We start from the raw sequence: 16051 nt of genomic DNA, 5'->3' as shown, positions 1-16051 counted from the left end.
ACATGAAGAGGCCCATAAATAAAATGTCGGTCTTCTATCCGCCAACTTCGCTCTTGTGCAGCCCCCCACCCTAGGGAAACTGTTGGAGCCCCATCCTCTCCCTCTTTCTTCGGTCTTACCAAACACACTTTAGGCGATTAATGCATTCTTTTCCAAACACCACGTTACAGTTACATAATCATTGCCAGACAAAAGGCAGAGTTCAGCCGGGCCGCCCTCCTCCTGCGCCCCCCCTTAAAGAAACCTGCACCGCGTCTCTCTCCTCTCCGACGGGGCTCTGCAGCAGGCGAACGTTGCTCATAAAACCGAAGCAAAATGACAATGAAACTGGCGTATTGGGACATTCGAGGGGTGAGTTTATTTGCAGAGAGGCAGCAGCTGAAGGTCAAAGAAGCTGCAGACATGTTTGGTCAATAAAACCTAAGAGTTCAGCGCTGCCGACCGGAGTTTACCGACCGTTTTGCAGCTAAATCTGCAGATTTTAGCGGCGTTTGGGCAGCATCATCGGCGAAAAGTGGTGCAGATGAATGAAGGAAAGGGAACATTTGGAGCATATTGCAGCAAATGTTAGCTAGAAACATGTTTGCTATGTTTAGCATTGCCGCTAATTACGCAACTGCGAATAAACACGTCTCTTTATTAAACACACTTTCAGATGTGGGATTAAGATTATGAACTATATGGGAGAGAAACAACACTTATAATTGTCTCGGAACACCTCCCTGTTGGTTATAAATGAAACATATTGGTACTGTTCCATTTTATGTGAATGAGGCTTTAGTGTGAATATGGTTCATTCACGCTCACCGTCGATCTGAGTGCAATATTCACTAAATATTATGATTTTTAACACACGTTTACCCGAATACATTTCTCCAATTTTGCTGAAAACTGCTTTGTATTGAACCCAGCGCAGTCACCAACTCCATGAGGAAGTTATTGGGGAAATGAACGAAGAAATAAAAAGCAGTTTGAATTGTTTTTATTAGATGTAAATGAATACATTTAGTTCCTGTAGACGTGAAGATAACGTTAGTGCCCCTCACAGTTCGTTGTTATAGATTATTTGATTTGTAGAAACTCCAGAGTTCTCTGCAGCCATGAGATAAAGGAACAAAATGGAGATTAGAAGCATGGTGGCATGACCGTGTCTGAGAACTGATCAAAGTTGACATTTTGCAGCTGGCCCAGCCGATCCGTCTGCTGCTGCAGTACACCGGCACCAAGTACGAGGACAAATTCTACGTTTGTGGTGAAGGTAATCCGCTCCTGCCGCTGGTGGACTATTGTCCGTCACACACGTGTCACCAATACTCTTCTTCTTTCAGCGCCGGATTATGACAAAAGCTGCTGGTTTGATGAAAAACAGAAGCTTGGAATGGACTTTCCCAACGTGAGTAAGAGGGTCTAATCCTCGGACATCAGTCACGTGAGGTTGCAAACGTGGGTCTGATTGTGTCGCTGCAGCTTCCGTACTTGGAGGACGGAGACAGGAAGATAGTTCAGAGCAACGCCATCATGAGATACATCGCCCGCAAGCACAATCTGTGTAAGCGCTCATCCCGTGTGGCGTTCGTACGACTCTTCGTCTGAGTCAGGAGTGAGTGTGTCTGGTCACAGGTGGAGAGACGGAGGACGAGCAGGTGCGCGTGGACATCATGGAGAACCAGGGGATGGATTTCAGAAACGGCTTCGTGAGGCTGTGCTACAATCCCGAGTTTGTATGTGTGGCGTTTAAGTCGGACGTCTCGGAAAGTGCAGCGAAGTGAATGTTAAACGACACCTGTGTGTCGTCAGGACAAGATGAAACCAGGGTACCTTAAGATGCTGCCGGATGTACTGAAGCAGTTCTCCGCTTTCTTGGGCGAGAATAAATGGTTTGCGGGCGACAAGGTACATTTATTGTATATGTTGTACATATTAATTTACATAATTTGTATTATTCTGTTAATGTTGGATTGGGACCAGAATGCCACAGATGTGACGAGAACATGGTTGGAATGAGTGTAACCTGTCTGTCCTCCTGACTGACAGATCACCTTCGTGGACTTCATCATGTACGAGCTGCTGGACCAGCACAGGATGTTCCAGCCTTCCTGCCTCGACGACTTCAAGAACCTCAAAGATCTCCTAGATCGATTTGAGGTGAGAACGCTCGGCTGTCGGACACAAACACCACTGGACTCGAGCGACCACAATAGTTTCCTGTCGTCTGGTTTTAGGCTCTGGAGGAGATCGCTGCCTACATGAAGTCAGACAGGTTCATGAAGACGCCCGTCAACAACAAGATGGCCAGATGGGGAAACAAGAAGGAATAAGAGACGATGAATTTGCCACAAAAATGCTCCCAAGTGCAACTAAACAACAAATTGTTCTTTTTTTACGCTTTTGTAGGTTTGTCATTTTGGTTCAGACATAAAAGAAGCCTTTGTTGTATGGCCTCCTCTCAGTTAAAGCACTAAGTCCCCGCAACAGAAACATTGAAATAAATCTTTATTAACGTTGGTTTATTGCGTCAGCTCTGTTTCACTATACAGAATCAAAGGAACGCCGTCGCTCCCATCCTGGTGCTCATTACGCATCATTTCCATTCATTGGCTGATGCTTAAAGTCACCAATTGGTCGTCCGATGGATCATTTGAATTATTGAACCTAATGATTCCACCTTGATTCGCGGGCAGGGGCGGGTCCTCAGTAGCGTCTGCCGAACATTCCCGTTTGTTCACCGGCGAGCTGCAGAGGACAGGAGGGAAAACTCAGTGGCGTGTTCAGCACAGCGTTTACCTGAGTGTCATGTGACCCGACTCACTGCCATGGCTGATTTGACAGCCTGCAGCTGGAAGAAGACTTTGCTGCCCTCTTCTGGACACACGGTCCTGATCTCCTCCTTGGTCATCCCCAGCAGAAGTTTACCCGTCAGGACGCCGAGAGTGTTCACCGTGCTGCACGACAACGACAACAGTGAGTCTCCGGCGCGTAGAGAGGACGAGCCGTCGCGCTCTACTCACATTCTGGAGAAGCCTTTGTACTCCAGCCAGGCCTTGACCTCCTGTGGCCTGGAGTTCGTGTCCAGGGTGACGGGCCCGCCGGGGTTCCACTGGGACGGAGCACAAATGGATTGAAAGCTCAGGCGTGAAGTTACTCAGCAGAGCTGCACAGTGTCGCTCGGCTCACCTGTTGGTCTCCCGGGGGGCTGCTGCTCCTCGTCAGCTCCACGACGTTCCTCGGAACGTTGCCTTCCTCGCCGCGGTTGTTGCGGATGAGCCACCAGTTGTTGGACATTTTCACCACCTGTGAAATGACCAGAACAAAGACAATCGTGGCGGGAAGGGGTGTAGTCAACACCGGGCCTGACTTCCTCTGCAGCATGTCTGCGGCCTCACCTGAACCACGTCGCCCTTGGTGACGGTCAGCTCCTGGCTGTTCCTGGCCGTGAAGTCGTAGATGGCGCGGGCATACATGGGGGGCTCGCTGGATCTGAAAGGCCAGGAGTGACGGTCACCTGTGAGAGGGCTGTTTAATGTGCAATAAAATGACACTTACCGCGGTGGTTGCGAGTTCCACGGCTCATCCCTGACAGGCTGTAAAAATCATAAAAATCAACAGTGTGAAACCGGCCACCTCCGGGTGTTGGTGAAATGGGTCAGATGCTTAAGAATGATTGTTTTCCCCGTTGGGAAGACGGCTTTGATCACTCTGGATTATGTCATTTCAACCTAATCATATGAAACTATACAAGAAGAGCTTAAAGTCGCCTGCGTTGTTGTGATCCTGCTTCACCTGTTCGTATTCTGGTTGGATCTGACTGTTGCTCCTACTGAACTGTTCTGGACTGTGGTTCTGATAGGGAGGGGGGGCAGGGGTCGGTGGCTGCCAGCCATCGTAGAACTGTGGGATGTAAGGTGGGATGTCTTCTGGCCATCTGGACCTGACAGGAGCGCAAAGGCCACGGTGTTATTTCTGTCCCAGTATAGGCAAATGGTCCATTTCTCTGCTCTGCCCCACTACAACCAGTCCATGTATCCTCTCTGTCCCAGTGTAACCAGTCCATTTCTCCATTACTCCTATTTCTACTCTCTGTCCCAGTATAATGAGAAGAGCAACTGACTATTATACTGGGGCAGAGAGCAGAAATAGACTGGGTATAGTGGACAGGTTATATGTACAGGTCATGTCCATTTCTCCTATCTGTCCCAGTAAAACCAATCTGTTGGTCCCCTCTGTTCCACTAAAAACACTCATTTTTCCTCTCCATCCCAGTATGGTCTATTTATACATATCCCATTACAACCAGTCAATTTACCCTCTGTCCCAGTATGACCAGTGCTGTGGTACCTGGAAATGTTCCAGCTGTCTCCCAGTGATCCCCATAGCTGCTTCTCCTCATTGCTGGTGGTCACGCCGAGCAGCTGCAGGGCCCCGTCTGTCAGCAGGGGGGAGACCACAGAGGGGGGCAGTTCTGCGGGGTAACGAGGGACGGTCTGTGGGGGGAGAGAGGACGATCTCACAGTCTGTGGAGCTGTAAAAGTCACCAGACCAGCGGAAACTATCTCACCATGGATAGAATGCTGAAAAGGACGTGGACAAAGTCAGAACTGCTGGGATAGGCTAGGACACCCTGCAGCTGAGCCTGGAATTACACATTAACCAGTTACACACTCAACTGGGCTGTGATCAATACAGTTACAGGCCATAAACCAGTATTCACCAGCAGGTTGAAGCCATATTTGACTTTCTGGAGAAAGGAGATGTACTCCTCAGGAGGAGGGAGGTTCGACACCGGAGCAGCTGCGGGACAAAACACACCTCAGATGCTCCGTCCCTGCACTCGTTAATGTCAGAAGCCTTCAGGGGAAACAAACCCTTCTTCTTCTTCTTCATGAACCCTTTTTTCTTTTGGCTCTTCTCCTCCTGTGCTGACGAGGCCATGCTGACCTTATCCATGAAGGTTTCTACATCGTCCAGGACGTGATTAAAGATTTCCTGTAAGGAGGAGCACAGGCGTCAGCCTCAACACGCACCGCCGTGACCTCCAGGGCTGCGGCCGGTTCTGACCGTGTTGTTGTTGGCATCCTGATGCACAAGGGCAGGGGCCTCCGGGCTGCGCCGGGGGTCCTGGACATCGAGGCTGCGCGTGAAATAGTCCTGTGGGGAGTACGGCCGTGGGGGAGGGAGCATATCTGCAACAAGAAAAAAATATCACATTTGATATGAAAAGATAATTGAAACTTTATTGGCCCAATAAATGAGATGCGTAACGTTTATGGCTGATTCTGTAAGTGTCCTCGGGGAAAGGTCAGCCGTACCTGGTTCTCTCCACTGTGGTGGCGGAAAGTCCAGCGGCGGGTTCTTCTCCTGCGGCATGATGTAGGAGTCTGGCTGCCGGAAGTGTTTCCCGATGATGTTTTCGAGGTTTATCCTGAGAATGATCAAAGACGGGCGGATTCATTTGATGTTCTTTGTCCCCTCCAGTCGGGCAGCGTCCACACATACTTGATGTCGGGTTGAGCTTTGGGCGGTTCCACGATGTCTTCATTGCGGGTTGGACCGCTTCTGTAGTCGATGACCTTGTCCAGGTCAGCCTTGATGACCTCTGCCTTTAAAAAGAGAAAGGCAGCACTTTTGAAGCTTAAAAACCTTTCGCCTCTCAGAGAGCACATAACCTCCACACGAGGGGGTCAAAGGTCAGACTCACCCCGGTCTCCTCACATTGGAACATGTAGACCTGCGGCGAGCGTTTGTTCCGCTCGTCCACCGTTATGATCAGGACTGAGTTATAAGCACAGGAGTCCAGCACGGCTTTGGCTTCCAGCACCCAGCGCAGAGGAATGGCCTCCAGCTCTACCTTCTCACACACACACACACACACACACACACACACACACACACACACACACACACACACACACACACACACACACACTTTCATTATTAAACCAAGACAGAAAATAAACTCTCCAGCTACAGAAACACAAAGAACCGGAGTAAAATGTTTGTTTGTAAGATGGTTTATGTCAGTATATCAATCCAGTCCAGTGAGGGCTGTAATCCAGCAGGGTTTTCTGTCCTACCAGGTAACACCCTGCTGGATTACAGCCCTCACTGGACTGGATTGAGAAACCTTTGGTTTGACTGATTTTATGGTGTTTTCACAGCAAATGCACTTTAAATGCATGCTTTTGTTTTGTTTTTTGCAACTTATTAACAGAGAGTTGCTTGTTTTTCTGTGTGTTGGCCTGTTAAATGCTGTATACTTTAACTGATTGAAGTTGTTCTTTATGTCATGCGTGTTGACTAGACACTGTATCTTGAAGCCTCTGCACATTGTTTGAGGTGTGACAGAGCCCTTTCTCCGAGTCCGCGCTCCATAGTGCCCTCTTGTCTGAGGTATGTGGAGTCTGACCTTGGTCTCGATGTCGCTGAGCACCAGATATCCTCGATGCACCTCCATGATCATTTGCTGGGGCCACAGGCGACCTTTGCCGTCCAGCCTTTTCAGCTTGGACATGCAGTTGTCCAGCGTCTTCAGTTCCTGACCATCCAGCTCGCAGGTCAGAAGGTGCTGGGAAGGGAGGGGAGGGATGAGCAGAGCCAAAAGCCTGTGCTGTTCGTGTGTGTTGGGTCACATGGGTTTACCTCCACTCTGAAGTGAGTTTCAGACTCCCTGCTCAGCGTTTCGGAGTAGTCCTTTCTCTGCCCTGATGCAAACAAGACATTCTAAACAAACACAGCTCAATACCAATCAGGTGGGAGGAGCTTATAGCTTTGACATACTGTATATAGATTTCCCGTTGAGCCTGAACATGCCGTTTCTCTGAACCGGAGCCCCCCTGAAGTCATCATGGTGTGTAGGTCGCCTCTGCTGGGGGTAGTCTTCCTGCGAGAAACCTCTGAAGCTTAACCGAGAAAAAAGACAAGACAGCCCTGGATTTACAACCTCCTTAAACCTCGTCAGCACATTTAGAAGGGTGGCGATGGGAAAAATACTGCTCAACAAAGTGCCAAAATGACCTGGGGGAGTAAGAGAAGGGTCTGGATTGTCTGAACATTTTCACACCGCCTCCGTTTTACTTGAGAAGTGTTAAAGAAGATTCGCTCCAGTCCACCCTGTGAAAGAAACAGCGTCAGGTTGATGTCACCCTCAGCTCAGGTACGGGCAACACAAGACAGTTTCAGGATCATTTTCAGCTCTAAATAAAACATGGAGGTCTAATTGGATAAAAACATCCCCCCCAAAATATCGGAAGTAGCTTCATCAGCCACCTACGTCACTTTTGGTTTAAAAGATCATCCTTCTCAATCGTTTATCAGAAACTCCTCGACCGATGATCATTTGACTGGTAACAAATGATTGGAATTGTTCTTAAAAACCATTACCTTTATATCAGCTCTGCTAGTGTCATCGTCCCCTCTGACACAACTCCCGACGCAGTGTTCCTTGACTTCCTGCTTAAATGTTCCAGGATCAAAGTGCAAGAATCTGATGGGAGTGACGGCTCAGGAGGCTCAGCCCTGTTTGTCACTGGAGGATTAGAGCCTCAGGACGGCAGCCGACCCATTATGAGTCCAAAGGTTCAGAAATCAAATTGCATAATATGGATCAAAGGTCACCGCCGCCTCACAAAAACCTTCTATGCAATTGAGGTTTGAGTTAATGTGGCTGTAAAACAAGTCACACCTCTCAGCCCAGCAATAGAAACCCAGGACTGGATGAATCAAAACACAGAGGAAAATGAGACTTTAAGATGAATAACAGAATATTTATTTTATATGAGCTGACGTGTAAATACTGTACACACAGACAACCTCTTAGGGGAGAGTTTATTTTGTAAAGAAAAGTGAAGGTGTCGTCTTGGAACGTTGAGCCGGAGGCGGGGCTTCGCCCTTTAGGCTGTGGCAGCCCGAGTGTTTTTGGACAGAGCCTTCAGATCTGCGATGCACTTGGTGATGCTCTCTTTCTCCTGAAATGGAAAACAGAAAACACACGTGAGGTCTGGAAGTGTCACATCAAAGGTACCTTTACTGGAAAAACAGGGGGGAGGAGAAAAAAAACAGAACTAAATCCTAGAGCGTGTCACACACACCTGCTGAGGACTGATGCTGCCGATCACACTCTTCTCCACCCAGTTGACCATGTGCTCCTTCTCCATCCGGCGGTGGAGGTCCTGCAGAGCGATCTGGTAGTCCAAGCGCCTCTTCACTTCATTGGTCACCATGTGTAGCCGCTCTCTGTAGTTGATCTCCAGCAGCATGGCGACATTGTTCTTAGAGGAAAAGAGAAGTGGGTGTTTCAAAAAGCAGAAATACCTACAGATGTACAATTTAGATTAATCAGTACGGTTTTATATTGAAGAGGTGCCCTTCATGTTAAGAGATTCACACTTTCAGATTCGTTTCACTTTGGCATGAAAGTAATTACAGCAGGATTTTACTATTGTTGTTGCAAATCGTTCCGCGGCCAGCAGAGGGCGCTGCTACAACAGGTCTGAATGAACGTCAACGTGAGTATAAATCTTGTCCATTTTTAAAGGACAAATCAACCAAGGTAGCTACTAAGATGTACACAAAAGTGCTGCTGCTTACTCTCTTGGCATCAAAGAGCACTGCTCGTCCGTCTACTCGCCACTGCTCTTTCTTCTCGTCCGCAATAGCCTGAGTCAGGCTGGAGATGGCAGCCTCCTTCACCTCGTGAGCTTTGGCCAATTTCTCCTGCAAATACAAGCCGAATCTTTTACAGATTTGCACAAAACTAAGCAACGCTGACTGTGGTGCAAATGGGATATCTAATAATAAGCAACTGACAGTACAGAGACTTGCCCGTACACACAAATATACACCACGTGTTAAAATAGTCAGGCAATTCAGGCCTACCTCGTTCAGTTTGTCAGCATAAGCTGCAACACTTGGGCCGTATTTCTTGACACCATAGACGATGATGGCCCCGATACAGGCAGCAGCAAAAGTCTCATGGTTGATGACGTAGATTTCCTTGGAAAGCAAGTACACAAGCAGGCCAGTGCCCAACATGTATGGTCCTACAAAAATTTAAAAAGACACTTTGACTTTTCATTCATTAAGCATGCAGAAGACATCTGCAAATCTTGTGGCACTTGTAGACGCCAAGATTGTAAATTCTATCACTGACATTTGTGCTTATACTTCAGTCAGAATGTACACAAACAACAGCATTAATGGACAATGCGTCCAACGAGCAAAAAAGACCAATAACTAGTATGTCCTTATTTTATACGCACATCGAAGTTTAAAACTTAAACCCATTTTCATCAGAGATTCAAGATTTCACTTTCATGACATAGTCAACAATGGAGCCGTGCTTCTTGTTACCAACCTGTCACTCCAGTTTTGGGGTACAGAAACTCAAAAAGTTCCTCTGGGATGATTCCATGGCGGACCTTGCCTCCCTTCTCTGGCAGAGGGGGGACTGGAGCCAGACTCTGGGGTGATGTGTGAAGGGAGCGAGATGCTTGGACCAGGCTGCAGGATAATACATTATTCGAATGCTTATTTGACACACAGTGCCTGAATTGTAACATGATTTTGTTAGGACAACACAAACGTTGTGTGAAACAACATACCCAGCTCCAAGGGGTCCGCTGCTTTTCAGGGCATTGGCTGCAAATAGAAACAATCAACGTCAGAGGGCAAAGTCGGGACCCTTGTATTTACCTGCATTTAACGATGAACCGTATTGGAAATGCTTGAACAATATACAGATACTGTACATTAACAGATGACAGCAGGCTCCTATATCAACGGAATTCAAGGTGCCATGTTGGACTCAAACAGGCAGGGAAAACAAAGCAAGGCAATCAAAATAAAGCATACACTAACCCTGTTGCTTTTAAAGACTGTCCAGTGTTAGCTGTCAAAAGGTGACATTTGCAGTAGTGCAACGCTAATGCTAACGTAGCGTTGGCTTGCTACGTCTACAATCGTCACTCTACCGTGGCGTTAACAAGCTAGTATTTTTGTAGTGGGCGCACAAATACACAATATAGTTCATAACCTAAACAAAATGTATACAAGCAGCAGATACAGTTTCAGTGTTTTCAACTCGCTAGTAGCATAGTTAGCATCCAAGAGCTAGCTATATTAGCATGTCTCTCATTCAATGTGTGGCCTTCACTTTACCCTTCAGCTTAACGTAATTTTTAAATTTAAATCTTTGCTTGTTCAGAGTCTAGTCATTCCAGGAATTGAATGTGTAACTCATTTCAAGAACAAAATCAGTGCAAACCTGAGAGGAAGACGAGTCTGGACAACATGTTTGCAGGATGAAGTGCTAACTTGTGGAAACACCGGGCACCCTTCTGTCGGCCTCTTCGTGCCCTTCTGCGAAGAACCACAAGAATGGCGGACGCGCGAGATAACCGCCTGAAATATCGCGAGAACAGAAGCCGGAAGCATGTTTTTAAACAACCAACCATTGAGCGGCGCTGTAAGCAAATATATAATAAAGGCAATAATACTGTAGATCGAGTAGAAACTGAGGTTATAGGTTATGGCAATATATGCTGCTAGAAGCTAATTAGTAGTGCTCTTGTGTCAAACAAAAATGTAGCTTAATAAATAAGTTTAAACTTCAAGCACTGAACCAAAGACAACTATGTGTCAATATTCACAGTACATGTACACACATGCCTATTACAAAATATCAGTATATCAATGAGGTCACTACAAACGTTTCTCTCTTTTTTCTTTAGTGGTGTGTGTTTTCTCCCTAGTGCATGTGAGGAGAACTTGCTGGATGTAATCTTGGGGCCCACCCGTGCACGGCATCAATTTGCTACGAATGGCTGTTGAGATAGAGGAACAAATGACGTGGTGGCTCCCTCACTTCCTGTAAAATTGTGCTCAACAGACCATGTGAAACACTGACAAAAAAAAACAAAAAAAACCACCTTAACACAACTGCATGGTAGTGAGGAAATGGATGCTTCACCGAGTCCCTCATGAAGGTTTTTAACCTGCTGATCGAGATCTTTATAGGTAAGCTCTGCTCTGTTTTCTGCTCATCGCAGAATACTTTATCTTTGCATTGTATCTTGTAAATAGTCCCTTCATATACTCCAACAACCCATGTAGGGCCTTGTCTGTAGGGTGGCTCATACTTATTAGATTAAAGTTTTTTAAAATGCATTTAATATACCTAAATTAAACATTTTAATAGAACTATCGCTGCACGGTCCACAGAGTGTCTTAATTTAAAAGATGTTTTATTGTTTAACTTATATTCATGTAACTAGACAATTTAGTTATTCGAGTGCTTGAGGGGAGCTGATTATATCAATTCCTACCAGACAGCTCTGAAAGTCCATGCACCTGCAGCATTTAACACATTTTACAGTCATACCCGTAACATTTGATGCTGTATATTTCATCAGACTAAAAGGTTTATAGTTCAGTCCCTGTAAATGCTTACAGCAAGAAGAGCCACCTGTCACTCCTCATTCATTCTCCTGTTTGCTTATTGAAAGCTACATTTTAGATCTTTACCTTGTTTTTCCTTATGTTTTTTTTTTAAATTTAAAATAGCCCTTTTCTGACCCTGAGTGGATGGATGTCCTGGCTGTCAGTGGGATAAAGCTCTCACCAGTGAAAGGCTTTGAGCAGCTAGCGGAGCTCAGAGCTCAGAACCATGAACATCTGCGGGGTCGTAACAACGTGACCTCGTGTCGCAGCCCTACGAGGGAGATCAATACAAAACTGATAAAGGATGAACTGAAGAAAAAGAGGCACCAGGAATTTCTAAAGAGGAGGTCAGTGAGCCCGGAGCCGTGCCGTCCAAGTCACTCACCAGAGACGTCTTCAGCCAAGCTCTGCAGCCCCACAGGTAGAAGAGATCCAGTGATGATTGTACAGCAGAGCTGCACAACGGATGGCTCAAACAGCCACAGACAGGTGACTAAATATAATAAAAAACCTCACCCCTTAACATCATTTTAATATGTCTATAAGACATTAATAAGCACCCTCTCCATGACCCTGACAGGGATAAAGTGGTTAAGAAGACAAGACAATGACGATATTACATTAATAACACTGTTATTGTGTGAACAGGGGCGACAGGTGGGGCAGGAAAAAGGCCAAACCAGCATATTCATGTCCACCTCACATCCACCACCTGTTGTTTCTGGTAAGATTCAGACCGAACATTCCTTCTGCTTCAACTTCTGTTACAATGATGAGATGTTTTTCACCTCTAAAAAGCCCAAAAGACCGTAATCGGATGGTCCGTCCAAAGTGAAAGATCTGAAAACAGGGGCAGCAGGAGGATGCTACGAGACATGGCCGTGCAGACAGAGTGGGTTTCAACTGCATTCAGTCAAAGCACAAACCAGTAAAAATATCCTCATTGGCTGACAGTGGTTCCTATATTTCTAATGAGGTCCATTGTGTCTTTGCAGCTCTGGCCTCGCTAATGTGAAGGAGTCGGTACGGTTCACTCTTCACGCAGCACTGTTTTAATTTAAATTTCACCCCTTAAATTAAACTCCCCTTTCCAAAGTAAAACTGGATCCTTTGCTCTCCTCTCTCCTGACAGGACATCCAGCTGTTAGCAGAATACTTGCAGGTAAACCAAAAACCACAAAGTTCATAAATATTTATTTCCATTTTCCCAGGATTATGAAACCAATAATTGTCTTTGGTTGCACTAATAAAGTAAAAATGACTTCACTGGAACAGCAGCAGACTTCGTTTGATTAATTTTCACCTTAAGACTGCAGTTCAAACATTTTTTGTGTGTTTTTCTCTTTTTAACATTTGCCAGTTCTTCATCCATATTAGAGCTAGGACCAGTGATATATCATCTAAAGTGTATATATCTACAGTATAAACACTTTAGATGATATATGTGCCTTCACACTGTCAACAGTTGTAGTATTGATCTGGTTTTGTTATGTTAATTTCATGTTTCTTTGACATCAAACTGTATCATTTATAACCTGGCAGGAGGCCCTGTGGAGGGAGGAAGCAGTGAAGAAGAAGCTGGCAGCCCTACAGGAGAGCACATTGAACCTGGTGAACTCCTCCAACTTCATATGGACGGTAAGAGTCTCCCTCTGTACACACAAGCTGTTGATTTATGCCAAACACACACACACACACACACACACACACACACACACACACACACACACACACACACAGGGTGTATAACGTTAGCTTCCTGTAGTTAAACAGACTTTTCTTGATGTGTAAATTTATGTTGTTCTTTCTTCTCCGGGTTGACGTTTGAAGGCATCAGTATGCACAAGTCAGTGTGCTGCAGCTGCTGCCTCAGGAAGGCCTCCGTCATCTGTGGTTTCGGAGTTTCCTGCTCTGCACTCGCCTGTAACTGCACAGGACAAGTGCGAGCTGCCTTTCTGCTGTAGGAAGTGGAGATCATTAGAGGGCACAGCAGCTATACGGCTACTGTGCGAGCTCTCATCTGCTCCCACTTCTTTGTTGGCATGAATGATCGATGGAGAAAGATTGGTGCCTTTGTTTGTTGCATGATAAACTGATGACGCTCATTAAGCTTGAATATCAGATCAGGGGATTATCAGGCATGCTTGATTTTAGTTCCATATCTGCACAGGCAGGCGGTTTTTCAAGCCTTGCAGATGTTAAACGCTCTCCTTCGTGCACCAGTGAACACAGTGACAGGACGTGGTGATACAAATTGCAGCACAAAGCTTTAATTTTTGTTTTGTGTGTTGCGGCATCACAGTCAGGAACTTCCTTTCTAACCCACACAGTCTCGCTGCAGTGAAGACCTGCTAAAAAACAAGATCAGGGCTCTGGAGGAGCAGCTGCAAGTGTGCCTGCAGGTGAGAGCAAACAGCAGCGCCTCCGCTCTAAAAACAGGTGGTTAAGCCTTTTCACGCCCGCCTCAAACCCTGGTCGTCGGTTCTTTTTGCTGTTTCCTAGAAGTTTCCGAAAGATGGAGTGAAGAAACTGGTGTTTCAGATGGAGAAGCAGAAGGTGCTGTATGAGGAGAAAGCCCTTGTGGCTCTGCAGAAGGCCATGCAGGACAAAACCGAGGCCGTCAGCAAGGCAGCGACATTACAGGTAACGCGGATTTCAACGGGCAGAAAGATGACATCTGGTCCCATATCTGTATGTTATCATGGGCTTCTTGGGTACCTGTGAACTGGTCACATGCGATTCACATTAATCAAATACGTCTGCACGTGTAATTTGCATCTTCTACCCATGAAGTTTATGCAAGAAGTCTGACGATGCAGGACTGTGTATGTGTTCCCATCAGGAAGCACTGATCACAGCAAATGCAGAAACAGTGAGGTGGCAGAAGGTTTACGAGGAACTAAAAAGGAGCTTTGAACAGCTCAGGGAGAACCAACGCCTCAGCAACCAACAGCTGCAACAGCTTCAGGAGCACATGGAGGTACGGGACATTCTGTGACCATGGGAGAGGCTCATTAGTGAAATCTTGATTTATCGTGTCATAACTGATTCATACAACTCAGTTAATTGTCATTACTTATCAGTTTATTTGTTTATTATCTTGATCGCTAAATGAGTTATAATGACAAAAAAAAAATGTAGGGCCACATGTGGCACCTGGTCTTAGTGACAAGAAACATGATTAGAGAAATTACTGAAAAACCATTAGAGCTGCTGTCCTGGATCTATCATGTCTCTTGTTAAGATTTCCAGAAGCAGAGAGGCAGAGCTGGGGGAGGAAGTGGCTTTGTTAGAGCAGGAGAAGCAGGAGCTGCAGTACAACATCTCCCTGCTGGAAGTGGACAACCACACGTTAAGAGATGAAATACAGCGACTCAGAGGTGAGACAGCGAGAGCTGCGACCCGCGTCCACCTTGAGTGGGAGGAAACATCTCTTGGAGGTGACAGGAATGTCGGGCTTAAAGTCATCTCTCTTTAGGTGACAGTGAGAGCCAGGATTTCATAATCCTGAGGCTTCCCGCTGCAGAGGAAACAGAGCCAGAGGAGCCGGAGAGGAGAGACTCGCTGCTGGAGGAGCAGCTCCGTCACATTCAGGAGAAACTCTGCATCAAAGAATCCGAGGTAGACTCAGGAACTATCCCAGTGATGCTACAGAGCACGCTCACACAGTCAGAGTTACACATGCCTGATGCACGTGTCATGAGAGGATGAGATGGTCCACATTCTACAAGAACATCACAAACATTTTAGCCATCAACATTTTAAATAACATTTGTGTGTGTGTGTGTGTGTGTGGTGTGTGTGTGTGTGTGTGGTGTGTGTGTGTGTGCGTGCATGCGCAGTGTGAAGAGCTGCAGGCAGAGCTGCACACCATGGAGCAGGAGTGTAAATCCACCCAGGCCAGGCTGTCGCAGTGCAGGGATGAGCTCCGACAACTCAGCCACCGCCGCAGGAGTCCGGTTAGAACGGAGAGAGTGAGAGAGAGAGTGAGAGAGAGAAAGAGAGAGAGAGGGAGAGAGAGAGTGAGAGAGAGAGTACCCTACTGTACTGTCCTGCACCACCTGCACTAACACTAAAGGTCATTAAAGGTCATTCCTTCCGTCTCCCCGCAGAAGCTGCTTGGTTCCAGGTGCGTGGCGTGGATCTTCTCGCTACTGCTCCTCACGGTGGTGCAGGCTGCCATGTTGTGGCTGTGGTATCCTCCTTTCAGGCAGCAGATTGAAGACCTTTACATGGACATTGGGAAGAGAGTAGAAAACTATCTAATGGAAGGGGTCTCATCCAAACCCTGTTTTAAGCCTATATGACTGTGTGTGTGTGTGTGTGTGTGTGTGTGTATATGTGTGTGTGAGGGGGCACATGTGTGTGTGTTTGCATAGGGTGTTGCAACGTGAAAAAAAACCAAACCTCTACAAACGTCTGCAAGATCTTTGAAGTACTATCAGCCAAGTTGCTGTCTGACATTTAAATCTCAATCAGACGAAGTCAGAACATTAAAATAAGATCTTAAAATAAAATCTTGTCGTGCTGACTGAAGAACTGGCTGCCTACGAAGTTGGTTTGCATAACGTGTGAAGTTGGGTGTGAAGTTGAACAAATTAAAACTGAAACCTACTTT

General features: G+C 46.3%; 4 protein-coding genes across 4 annotated transcripts; 2 read left to right on the top strand and 2 right to left on the bottom strand.

Moving 5' to 3' along the window:
- The first annotated feature begins 188 nt into the window (after window positions 1-188).
- On the top strand, window positions 189-2505 carry LOC130530450 (glutathione S-transferase Mu 4-like). Its single transcript, XM_057041626.1, has 8 exons — window positions 189-351; window positions 1183-1258; window positions 1329-1393; window positions 1468-1549; window positions 1621-1721; window positions 1798-1893; window positions 2035-2145; window positions 2223-2505. Exons 1-8 carry the CDS (start codon window positions 316-318, stop codon window positions 2316-2318), a joined length of 663 nt encoding a protein of 220 aa, XP_056897606.1. The 5' UTR covers window positions 189-315; the 3' UTR covers window positions 2319-2505.
- eps8l3b (EPS8-like 3b) lies at window positions 2477-7568 on the bottom strand. Its single transcript, XM_057041612.1, has 20 exons — window positions 7378-7568; window positions 7012-7107; window positions 6775-6896; window positions 6637-6698; window positions 6404-6562; window positions 5696-5845; window positions 5494-5597; window positions 5307-5419; window positions 5056-5180; window positions 4863-4983; window positions 4709-4788; window positions 4556-4630; window positions 4336-4481; window positions 3781-3928; window positions 3544-3581; window positions 3384-3477; window positions 3175-3291; window positions 3009-3097; window positions 2810-2942; window positions 2477-2733 (listed from the first exon to the last, which is right to left on the bottom strand). Exons 2-20 carry the CDS (start codon window positions 7047-7049, stop codon window positions 2692-2694), a joined length of 1956 nt encoding a protein of 651 aa, XP_056897592.1. The 5' UTR covers window positions 7050-7107; window positions 7378-7568; the 3' UTR covers window positions 2477-2691.
- Window positions 7569-7739: 171 nt separating this feature from the next.
- On the bottom strand, window positions 7740-10395 carry atp5pb (ATP synthase peripheral stalk-membrane subunit b). The gene is made up of 7 exons (XM_057041625.1): window positions 10259-10395; window positions 9597-9633; window positions 9350-9495; window positions 8872-9035; window positions 8584-8709; window positions 8085-8264; window positions 7740-7961 (listed from the first exon to the last, which is right to left on the bottom strand). Exons 1-7 carry the CDS (start codon window positions 10284-10286, stop codon window positions 7887-7889), a joined length of 756 nt encoding a protein of 251 aa, XP_056897605.1. The 5' UTR covers window positions 10287-10395; the 3' UTR covers window positions 7740-7886.
- Window positions 10396-10844: 449 nt separating this feature from the next.
- Window positions 10845-16047, top strand: LOC130530443 (TRAF3-interacting JNK-activating modulator). Its single transcript, XM_057041615.1, has 14 exons — window positions 10845-11010; window positions 11557-11922; window positions 12082-12157; window positions 12232-12325; window positions 12429-12456; window positions 12566-12595; window positions 12976-13071; window positions 13764-13835; window positions 13936-14076; window positions 14276-14413; window positions 14678-14813; window positions 14912-15054; window positions 15276-15392; window positions 15546-16047. Exons 2-14 carry the CDS (start codon window positions 11578-11580, stop codon window positions 15738-15740), a joined length of 1611 nt encoding a protein of 536 aa, XP_056897595.1. The 5' UTR covers window positions 10845-11010; window positions 11557-11577; the 3' UTR covers window positions 15741-16047.
- Window positions 16048-16051: the final 4 nt, after the last annotated feature.

This window comes from Takifugu flavidus, chromosome 8 (genome assembly GCF_003711565.1).
Source record: "Takifugu flavidus isolate HTHZ2018 chromosome 8, ASM371156v2, whole genome shotgun sequence".
Taxonomy (NCBI): domain Eukaryota; kingdom Metazoa; phylum Chordata; class Actinopteri; order Tetraodontiformes; family Tetraodontidae; genus Takifugu; species Takifugu flavidus.
This window is presented reverse-complemented; position numbering and strand designations above follow the sequence as displayed.

Coding starts and splice junctions, on each gene's coding strand:
- eps8l3b (XM_057041612.1), bottom strand. CDS start 7,049: ATGTTCAGACAATCCAGACCCTTCTCTTACTCCCCCAG. Junction 4,482..4,555: donor TTTTCAGCATTCTATCCATG/GTGAGATAGTTT, acceptor CTCCCCCCACAG/ACCGTCCCTCGTTACCCCGC. Junction 2,943..3,008: donor TACAAAGGCTTCTCCAGAAT/GTGAGTAGAGCG, acceptor GTTGTCGTGCAG/CACGGTGAACACTCTCGGCG.
- LOC130530450 (XM_057041626.1), top strand. CDS start 316: ATGACAATGAAACTGGCGTATTGGGACATTCGAGGG. Junction 1,894..2,034: donor AATGGTTTGCGGGCGACAAG/GTACATTTATTG, acceptor CCTGACTGACAG/ATCACCTTCGTGGACTTCAT. Junction 2,146..2,222: donor ATCTCCTAGATCGATTTGAG/GTGAGAACGCTC, acceptor GTCTGGTTTTAG/GCTCTGGAGGAGATCGCTGC.
- atp5pb (XM_057041625.1), bottom strand. CDS start 10,286: ATGTTGTCCAGACTCGTCTTCCTCTCAG. Junction 9,634..10,258: donor CAGACTCGTCTTCCTCTCAG/GTTTGCACTGAT, acceptor TTCTATTTGCAG/CCAATGCCCTGAAAAGCAGC. Junction 9,036..9,349: donor CCCCAAAACTGGAGTGACAG/GTTGGTAACAAG, acceptor AAATTTTTGTAG/GACCATACATGTTGGGCACT.
- LOC130530443 (XM_057041615.1), top strand. CDS start 11,578: ATGGATGTCCTGGCTGTCAGTGGGATAAAGCTCTCACCAGTGAAAGGC. Junction 11,923..12,081: donor GCTCAAACAGCCACAGACAG/GTGACTAAATAT, acceptor TTGTGTGAACAG/GGGCGACAGGTGGGGCAGGA. Junction 15,055..15,275: donor TCTGCATCAAAGAATCCGAG/GTAGACTCAGGA, acceptor GTGCATGCGCAG/TGTGAAGAGCTGCAGGCAGA.